Source organism: Echinococcus granulosus (genome assembly GCF_000524195.1).
Source record: "Echinococcus granulosus chromosome Unknown EG_S00066, whole genome shotgun sequence".
NCBI lineage: Eukaryota > Metazoa > Platyhelminthes > Cestoda > Cyclophyllidea > Taeniidae > Echinococcus > Echinococcus granulosus.
The window spans coordinates 20,730-31,519 of record NW_020170446.1 but is presented as its reverse complement, the minus strand read 5'-3'; the positions used below and the strand labels follow the sequence as shown (position 1 = coordinate 31,519).

Below are 10,790 nucleotides of genomic sequence, written 5' to 3'. Positions count from 1 at the left end.
CCCCTACCTGCAATCCTTGGCGTCTTTTGCACGAACCTTTAAGCCATGCACATATAACCTCACATTGGAAGAGGAATCGCTATCACCGTTGCTATTGACAGGTATTCCAATGTCATGGCTACCAAGTGTACTACCTCCTTATCAAAACTAATTCTGTGTCTATGTATGGAACCTTCCACAGCAATTGGGGCATTCAGAACTCATAGCCTTATTCGAGCCTTCCGGACTGATTGCAGAAGCCTTTATGGAGTACAACTTGGCACGCACTGATAACCGGCGTCATGGTATTTCATTATTACCCATTGCAATCTGAATGAATCATACACTTATTTAATTACTGTTTTATCTTGCAGCATTCATACGCTATTATGACTTTGTAAATGGAAAGGCAGCTGTTGTAAATATGAGTGGTCGTGTGATACACGGCTGCAGACTGGCTGCTGTGCATGAGTTATAAGCTTTTAATTTTCTCCTTCTACTTTACTATCATGCAAAGAGGCACAAGGTGACTTCACAATGAATTCAGTCTATTATTCCTTCCAGAGGCGGATATGAAGCCTAGCGCCATTAAAATCGCCCGTCACCCATTGTGCCCGTTAACATCCTTTACTTAGTTCTCAAGCCTTTAGCACCAGCACCTATACCCCATTTGATGTGTTCTCTCTTCACCCTCTAGTCCGTGTACTTGCGCCCTTGCTCTGCTTTTATGATGTTTATCGCCATTAACCGCAAGTGATTTTGTCTCCACTTTGCTATGTACCAAATATATCTAGGCAAAGAGAAATTCCCAAACTCTCATATTGCTCACAGGTGTAATTCTCCACTGCAGTAGTAAAAGCGAGTTTTGGCGGCTCATAGTTAACTACTATTTCATAATTTTACATAATGCAAATCCTTATCCGAATATCGCCTCCACTGCTTATGCTTGTCATATCCTGGTATTGCCAATCCCTATCAGATTGTCCACTATGCGTAGAGGCAAATATCACCTGTTTCTTGGCCAAAACATGCGCCTTTGGCGTAAGAACATTAATGAATTTGTGGTCCATGTGAAAGCGTAGCACATATTCACTCAACCAATTTTAGAGAAACCAGTTACTAATTTTATTTTCCATAGCTTTGTGTAACTCAAACATAGAAAAGGAAACAAAAAATGCTATTAAATAGGTTGAAGACTTCAAGTGCAGCACTAGTATATATTTCAAAATATATTTTTCATCGATAAATTACAATCGAGCCTTAATGAACACAATGAAGCAGAGGGCATACAATGGAGGATACAGGAAAAGAAAGCGTTATTTCACAAGTGGCCACCATTTATACAAACGCAAAATTGTTGACATGGCGAAAACAAAGTGGATTATAGAATAGCTCTTTAAATTTCAAACGCACATAGCCACCAATTTAATTACCATGCAGTTTAAAGTGTTTATTGCCCTAGTTTGGCACCGTAGAAGAATCTTGCATATCCTCTCATCACAAAAAGATCGGAGAAGTAACTTAAAATCAAACCTTCATAAAGTGGCATATTTAAAACATTATGAAGTGAATCAACTTGTACTTTTATTCGACCGGCAAGTTTTTTCCATACAATGACTTCCTAATAATGACTGAAGCATTTCCATCATCAATTAACTGCTTTGTTAAGAAGATACGCCATACATGGTAGGAATAGTGCTCACTGATGGGGAAAATGGTGGAGTCTGCGTGATTTCCAGTCGCAGTATAATGAAAACACACTGGACGACGCTCTGCCGTCCAAGTTTGTTAAATGATAGTTTAAAATTTGCAATATTGCACAATGAGTGCACAGTACCTTAAAAAATGAGGTTTTTGTGCGCACTATATTAAAAATCAGATCCTTCTTGTCCTCCTAACATTTGTGGGTTTGCGTGTGCAAATCTACACCTGTCCAATCGTAAATGGACTGTGCATCAAGTTATTAGGCGTATAGTCAGGATCCTCTCTTACAGAGGTCACGTTATTGACAAACCTACATAGTAATTGCCATACAAAGGACTACTTCGAAAGCAGATCTGAACGTCTTTATTCCTCACTAAAAGGTCCCAGATAACTTTTCTTTGGAACACTTGATAGAATAAACTCATTACCAGACCTTCTCAAAGTACCTCAACAAATGCTGACACTAAAACACGCAGTTCTTTCGTTTGGACAGACTAGAGAACGCTTTGAGGCGTTTGACAACTGTACCATCTTTTTATATATCTGAAAATTTTGAAATAGTAATCTGAAACGGCGCTTACCGCAGTAATCAGTTCTAAATATCCTCACACTTTGCATCAAAAACCCACTTAAAATGCCATTTTCCAGTGAGTTAATAAAAACCAGAAACTAAATTTATGCTATTATTCCTTTACATTTGGTAGTGAAGTTCATGATGATAGCTAAATCAAATATTGACTTTCAAAAGCTTTGCAAAATGTGATTGATAATTATACATTTCCCCACTGTGCAGTATGGCCTCAACCAATTTGCATTAGCTTATTCAAATCGTTTATTATAAAAATATGGAACTCAACCTAAAATTTAGAATGGCACAAATCTACGTCTCAAGTTTAAATAGCACCAGCAATCTTAAACGCGAAAAATTGGTATGGCTTGCATATTGAGTACAATTTTTTCATTGCTAAATATGCATCCTACATCCTTTCGTCAAAGTCTGTTGCAGTGCCAGTTGTGGCTTAATATCTTAAAGGCCACCTGCATCACTCTACAATACAAAATTAGCATGCACGCAGGAGGAATTTAACAAAAGTATATGCAGGCTAAAGTATTGCACAACATGGGCTTCTTTTAATCAACACATTGCACAAACCTTGTCTGCAACTGAGCACCCCCAATAAATAGCATATACTTTAAAAGGCTCTAAAACAATGTGAAATTTATTATTAGGGCTGTTAGCAGATAGGATTGATACAACACCTACGTTAAGTTGCTATCACCTGACCCAGTTTTTCAGATCGGAGGCTAGCTAGCCATGTTAGCGATACCACACCTACTATAATCGTAGCCTCCACAGCACGAAGTTATGACGCACACAATGAAATCACTCTAAGTGGTTATGAGATATGGACCTGTCATTGTCTCAGGTTTGGACGATAAAAAAGTGTAACAAATGTGTTCAAGTCTTCTGGCTTATTATCCAATTTTTTAATGTAGATATGACCCTCTCAAAAAAAGATGGTCAAAGCTCTTTTTAGACTTTCTATGTAAAGTGCTTAAATATGAAGAGATCAAATTAAAAACTACGTTATATTTTGTGCAGTCTTCAGAATAAAACTTTTTGCTGCACGCTCCTTATACATAAGGAAGGTAATCTGCTCAACCCGAATTGTACAAGGCCTTTTCAGGTTACTGATGTTGTTATAAGAAAATTTTAATTAAATCCCATCACACCAACATTGTGACCCGATAAAGAGCAAAATTGCAAGACTAAATATCACATTTAATTGGTTTGAGTAACGAGGTCTAGAAGGGAGAGTGGTGTAGGGGTATTTAGGTGTTGGGTGGATATAGAAGATGAGCATTCGAAGGAAAGGGCGATGGTGGTTAGACAAAGGAGAATTTACAAAGGGTTGGAAAGAGTCCAATCTGAGGCATGGAGAGACACAAATACAAACTGCGGAATAAAGGAGCGGAGGCGGTCTTGTAGGATATACGATGATACACATTCAAGCACGGCCTTGTAGCAGAATTGGTGACTACGGTGCCTCAAAATTCATGGATAGAACCTTTTCAACTGGTCTAGGCTGTTAAAATGTGTCCATAATGACGTGATCTCTACCTTAGCTTTGCCACCCATTAAAGCGTGTAGCGCCGCTACGTGTAGTAAAGAAGCAGAAGTTGCTAAACGACTATGGTTTAAAATTTGGTTCTGCATTCGATGATAATATGGTTTGCAAGGTTCTACGCGACTGGTGAAACAAACCGCCGGAGTTTACACCCCAGGTCATGAATCATGCAAATGGACCTTACATGTATTGACACATGATTATAAACCTCGCAGTTTGACGATATTCCTGTTTTTATGGTACCCAAAATGTGCTACTGGTAAATTATTTGTTCATTCACTAACTCATGTCTGAAATGAGAAATTTGAATAGCTTGTGTTTAGGGTCACTGCAATGATATGTTAGCTGTCGACTCAAGCCGCTCACTTCAGCTTACTTCATACGTGATCACGAGAGCCTACTGAGACCAACATTGTTTAACCACGGCGAAAAAGCTCAGGTAAACACTAAATGACCTCAAAATTCCACTTCTCACCACCATAATGATATCCACTGCAATTTCTACATACCGGTTGTAAGTAATTTATGCTGGTCCTCTGTGCCCACCCACCACCAGTAGGGTAAAGCAGTCCTGTTTTCCTAATGTGAATCAAGCAATGAAAATAAGGCTTGCATTGCGGGTTTGAAGCAGAAGATAAATGCATGCTAGAAGAATTTCACTAACGCAATCATGCTCAGCGACGTACTGGTCCACTTCTTTTCCAGAAGACATCGAGGCAGGCCAACCGCATCATCTACACCAAATTCCAACTAGAGGTATCTTCAGTCATACTATGCTTGCACCAAATTCGCCAACTGGAGGAGGTTTGAAGAAGTGGGCTGTCATAAAATCCACCTAAGCACAAAAAAATCTCCTTCATGCGATCGAGATTGGTCACGAGACCTTCGATGTACTACAACCAACCAGTCATGATGAATGTTTGGCACGGAGTCAAACTACTCAAGGGCTTCTCCATGCCTCTGTATATTTGACAAGCATTTCCATAATCGTCATCTACTACTATACAGTCGTAGTCCGCAAGACGCCTTTCCCCAATTTCATTGCCGACTCCGTGATATCTGTCAACTGTTGCAGAGGACTTCCACACGATGCGCTTGAAGAGTAATGCCAGTGGAAACGAAATTGCCGCGGGTCAATATCTTCATCAAAGAAGATGCGAGTCGGAGGGCCAGAATTCACCACCTGAAAGTCGCAATAGTACCGTTCCATGTTGCCTCGCAGCCAACTTGTACCAGAAGTTGATGCGAGATACAAGCATCTTACAGACCTATGTATGTGTTCAGGGAAATCTGCATGCGACAGTCGCTGGAAAATGGCATCTTGCTCACTGCGATGCACTATTGCTGCAACCTCATTGCCGCAGATTAAGTCATCTTCGGTTAACAGCACCTGACAGATACGCCTGTCGAGCCACTTTCAATCTTGCATACCCCAACCTATAAAGTGGCAGTATGGCCAAGTGTTGAGTATCCAATTTCACTTTGGGATTGCGCTGTATAAATGTTTCAAATCGGTGGCATTAAGGTGTTTGCAAATTCTCAGACCCAGTTCCATGGGAAGGTCTGCAATCGTTTATTTGCTTGCCTTCCTTCTGCTTCTTTTCTTCATCTAGAATGCAAATGAAAGTGACAAGAGGAGGGAATAAGTAGTGCTGGAGAATTGTCAAGTCCAAATTATCATACAATGCTAATTCGAGATTAGGAGCGAATTACCCACATACTGATTGAGTAACTAACCGACGAATGAATGAATAATTTTTGTGAAAAAGGCTGCCACGGCATACAACTACAGCATTGAATCAACTTACTGTGTGATGTGCTGAAAGAGCGACGTGGTGGCACCGTCGAATGAAAGACTTGCAAGACATGCGCTCCGATGTGCAACTTAAATAGGGTTGACAACGCACCACCCCCTGAGGTCAAGATCTTGTCAGATTGTGCCACGTCACGTCAGCATTGGTCGATTTAACCACTGATCACACCAAGTCAGCGTGATTTTCACTCTACCTTTTGACCTGCTCAGTTGTACTCGCCTCGCAGTGCAAACGACGCATGACAGCGTTTTAAATTTCAAATCTGACCTCCATTTAAACCAGGGTGATATCCTAGTTACGGCAAATGAACTATGAGAAAAGCATCAATATAATTTGGGAGATCACATTGACAGAGACCCTTGACTAGAGTTTAGTCTGTAGGTCCTTACTCAATGGCACATATATGCTGTTATGTCAACGTGGGTGGATACTCTTGTACGAGTAGGTATCCACAAGTTCCATGCTTTCCCTTCCTACCTTTCCCCAAGACTTTACACAATAATCTGCATCTAGACTGGTGGTGTCTAAAATGGCCCTAAATGAGTGATTTGTGGAGAGCAATAAAGGCTTCTTGCTCATCTGTGGTAGTTTATTTCTTTCAAGGATAAGGTTGAGAACTGGGTGGGCACCTGTGGTAGGCGGGAAGTGGATGGATTGCGCCCATTGGATGGTAGTCTTAACGTGTCGATTAGACGGCATGCATTGATAATGTGCATATCTCTACGCAACAAAATTGAAGTTGTGATTCTGATCGCGGGTCGCGGGAGTGAAACGCCCCGTGGCATGGCCTTTGTGAACATGACCGCGTAGCAGAATTCGAAGGCTGCCCTGAAGGCGCATCCTTGCTACACGAGGTGAGCAGTTTGGCCCTCCCAGCAGCCACAACAGTGTGAACCACTAAACAGTGTTTAAGGTTATTAAGAATGGAAATGACAATTCAAACAGCAATCACTGCTTTGAAGTACACTGTGGGTGAGGCGTTGTAGCACCTACAGCTGTCTGGTCCAGACATTATTCTCTCTCATTAAAATCAAAAATGGATTTGACACATAAAATTGAAATAGAAGCAAAGCAAACTTTTTCCTCATTGCATTCAAAAAAGTCATAAATTATCGCCAATCATTCAGACGTAATCCTGAATTTATCACCACAAATAAATCTAAAATGAAAGGACTCATAAATTAGAGCAAACAAAACCTCCACCTCTTCTTTCAGTTCAAATAACTCTCACCCAAAAACCTTCGATTCAAGATCACTTTTTGTTCTCCTTTTCCTACTCAAGTCATCCCAAATCCACGCAAAAATGTGTACATATATTTATAAGAAAAAAAGGGACCGGGTAGGGAGGTGGGAGGGGGGTTGAAAGGAGACACAACTGTGAAGTAATTATTGCTGTTGGTCAGCGTTTTAATACTGTTCGATTGATAAGATAGCTCTACCGCCTTTTCCTCTGCCTTCCCTCCCAGTCTTACCACACCTTTGTTGAGGTTAATGAGGGACAAATTAAAGGTGATACATCAAAGAGGGAGGATAAGCAGCTTCGAGGTTTCAAGAAGGAGGAGAAAAAATTAGAAGAAATGTACAACAAATTACCATTACTAGAAAAGAGAACACACACACATGGAAGACGCCAATAACTCCGCGAACTTCTCAAACAATGGCATTCCGAATTATCGTAGATGTAATGGAGATGGCAACCAGAGTAAAAGAAAAAACGAATGTCAGAAAGCGAGGCTTTTAAAAGTCGAAAATGTGTGTACAACGAGAACTTCGGGAAATCGGGACCGAGGGTTTTGAAAACCCCCAGTTGGTCCCATTCTAGCGTTTCAATTGGCTATTGACTAATTGATTAATCAGAGCGAGAAGAACTTGGCGGAAGGTCTAACGATGCAATGTTCGGAGAGAGAAGCTCGTAGAAACACGCATCAGTCTATCGGTATAATCCTACCCCTCATCTGAAAGCTTCGTTTCTCATCAGATTAGCCTGATGGATTGGATTCGAACTTATCTACTTTTACCGGCTACTTCCAAAAGTGAAGATAAATTGCTAGAGGAAGACCTCCTTCTTGCGTTGAGAATAGCTTTCAGGCATGTTTGATAGGAGTGGGGGATGAAAACAGGCATCTAGAAAGCTCTGCATGCACCGTGTGCGTGTATGTGCCGACAGAAGCATTTACGATGAAGTAGTCATTGGTTAGAGGCCAGGAACTAAGGTCAACTAAGGCGTACAAGGAGTCAACGGGAAGTCAGCATCTGACAAGACCCTCGGAGAAAAGTCACCATTCTGATGAGAATGAGGCAGGAGTGGAGACACTGACTCAACTCATCCCCTTGTCCACACTTCGTAGTTGACACACAGAGGCTAAAGGGAATAGTTCCTTAGAAAGGAAGAATGAGATGGAAAAGGGGATGACAAAGGCCCAAATTTCCAGGCTAGCTGAATGCATGGCATGAAAAGTACATGCTGCCAGCGTCAAAACCTCCCGGTTTGTCGGCCCCGCCCCCGCGTAACCACTCCAAAAGCAGTTTTAAATCCCCAGAAATTTACGTTTTTCATCCCTAGTTGCCAAGCCTTCCAAAACGTCTCGTCAGAACTAACGATCTCTTTCGGTCCTCCTGATTGACCAGTTTCAAGGTAAAAGCAGGGCCAAGGCCAATCGAGGTGGCTTAGATAGGGCGGAATGCGATCAATCTCCAATGAAGACGATATGAAGTTGTTGATATTTGGCGTGAGCTGGGACTGTGTTGAGTTCCCTACCGTCTTTGTGGATAGCTCGCCTCATTCGCCTCCGCGTCGTATTTCGTCGGCCCAAGAGGAGAAAAAAAACTAAACGTTTCGCCTAGAGTGGAATTTGCCTAGTCAGTAGGCAATGCAACAACCAGGTAAGTAATCGAGGCGTCTAGACTGGAAAATACCACACAGCGCCTAGGCGGTAGGCGGCTCTAGCAGGGAAGGTGGAAGGGGGCGGAGGAGGTGGGCCAATTGGAGTACTAATTATTAAAAGTTCATTAATTAGCGCCACCGATTCCCTCGTCGTCCTCGACGTCATGCTGCTTTGGAAGATGCGTGTCCAGCTGCAATAAGGGCTTATCAAAAGCGCTGGCATTATGGCATAACCAATAAAAATCGCTGCTATGGTGACAAGCTTTGGCGTCACACAAACACACGCGTCCAGTTGGTTAGCCAGCCAGTCAGCTAGCTATGGATGGTGCCATGAAACCTCCCATGATCCCTTTCTCCGTGCTTGTGTGTGTCGGGACTTTAAGGCCTTCCCTGCTCCCTCCCTTCACCTTATACGTGCGTGAACGAGACAACTCATGCAGTGGAATCTGCCATTAGGAGGGAGAAATAAGAGAACTTTCTTTTCCCCTTTAACTAACTGTGAGCTGAAGCTTCAACTGGATACTCTGTGAGGTGGAGGGGACAGCTGGCAAAGTACCGGGCAAATGATGTGTCCACCAATTCTCAACCCTCCTTGAGGCTCAGATAAATGCTTTCAGGATGATATCCAGGGCAACTTGAAAAGAAGTTGCGCTGGCACTAAGCATACAGTCATGGGCTTTTCAAGGCGAGGTAGGGGACTAAACACTTAGGCGTTAAGAGCGTTAAGTATTGAGGATAAAATAGGTGCATGCAAGGAGAAAATCACATAAATGGAAAGATATTTCCATTCTTACAAGAAAAATTAGCTTGAAGACATTTAAAAGTCAGAAAGGCAGGCATCAGTTGATCAGCCAATAAGAAGAAGGAACTCAAAGGGTCCGCCCCCTCCCTTAATAAATAAACTTGTCCTTGAGAAGATTAACACTTTATGGGGAAGGGAAGAAGGGAAAATAGAAGCCTACCTTTTATCCTCTTTATCATGGGATTAAACCAACATGGGCATGGGAAGTGGACAGCTGGGAAATACTGCAGAGACAAAAGATACTACCGTGTAGCGGTTGTTGTATCATAAGTCCTCGGAGGAGAGGCAAGACATTGAAACCTCAGTTGTGCATTTAGAGGGTGTGTTATTTGACAAATGATAGCCTCATAAATATGGAAGAGTAAAAGAAAAAGACCTAGGAAAGCAAAGAGCCGAACAATTGGTCTTCCAGTTCTTTCCCACTGAATTCTTCCCCGCTCCCTACACCGTCAAAAATCTCCTCCTTTTTTCGATGATCACACAGCTTTGCCTTGTTGAAGCAGCAGTGCTTTCAAGTCAGCTGAAATGGTGGGACCCAAAAGAGGAAGTCAAAGGGAGGGATTTATGGGAGAAGTTTAGGTGGAAACCGAGGGACTTAATGTCCACAAATTCTACCCGCTGCATACACACCCTCATAAACAAGGTCGATGATCTGCCATTCATAACTTCCATGAATGCCACACCACACTAGCTGCAGTTTAGTTCCAGGCACATAACTAACATCTACTGTGTTGATTGACAAGTCTTCCTATGTCTGAAAAGTTGACTGCTATCGTAACCAGGGTTGAGAGATGTCAACCCTGGGAGCTATATATACAGCCGACTGATCTGTTGTGTAATCCTACGATAGCATCAGACAAGCGTTTCACAAGCTGGATGAAGCAACACTCCAATCCTCCCAAGTAATCCAAGGTTAATTGCAATCCAGTCATTTCTGAGGTTAAAAAGTAAGTCTCTTGTGATACTTACGCCTTAAGGTACTTCTGGAAGCGCCTCAGTTGCAATCACTCCACCACCATTTTCAGGATTAGCAACATCGAGAGAATGAGGGGCGCCATCTGATCGTGCTTATGCGGACAGTGCTTTCGCCGTCTTTTTGAGAAGGCAGAAATGTTGATTATGTAGAAGGAGGGGTTTTTTCATATCTAAGGACGGCCCTCGAGACGACTCCCTACCCCTCCGAGAGGTATCACATTTATCATTCTAAAGAAGGAACAAGAGGCCTATTCAATAATGGAGGCAATGTTGATTATGAAAACTTATCAAAACTACTTGAGCATTCACAAATGCTTGATGATCTCCATGCACACACACACGGAAAAAAATATAGACTTTTTTCCAAAAAATCTTCTCTCCCCCCTACCTTATCCATCAGTTATCCAAGTGCCCAAAAAGGTGGGTCGAGAAGAAGTGTGGGGCAAAGGCAAGAACTCCGCTTCAGAAGCGCGACCAAAAAAGAAGTGAGAGAGTCTTGATGG

At 42.2% G+C, this 10,790-nt stretch overlaps 1 protein-coding gene across 1 annotated transcript; it reads left to right on the top strand. All coding sequences in view use genetic code 11, as the record gives it.

Moving 5' to 3' along the window:
• Nucleotides 1-4,901: 4,901 nt before the first annotated feature.
• Nucleotides 4,902-6,436, top strand: EGR_06919 (hypothetical protein; the record flags this gene model as incomplete). Its single annotated transcript, XM_024496168.1, has 2 exons — nt 4,902-5,084; nt 6,230-6,436. The coding sequence occupies 2 exons, from the start codon at nt 4,902-4,904 to the stop codon at nt 6,434-6,436; spliced, it is 390 nt and encodes a 129-aa protein (XP_024349371.1).
• Nucleotides 6,437-10,790: the final 4,354 nt, after the last annotated feature.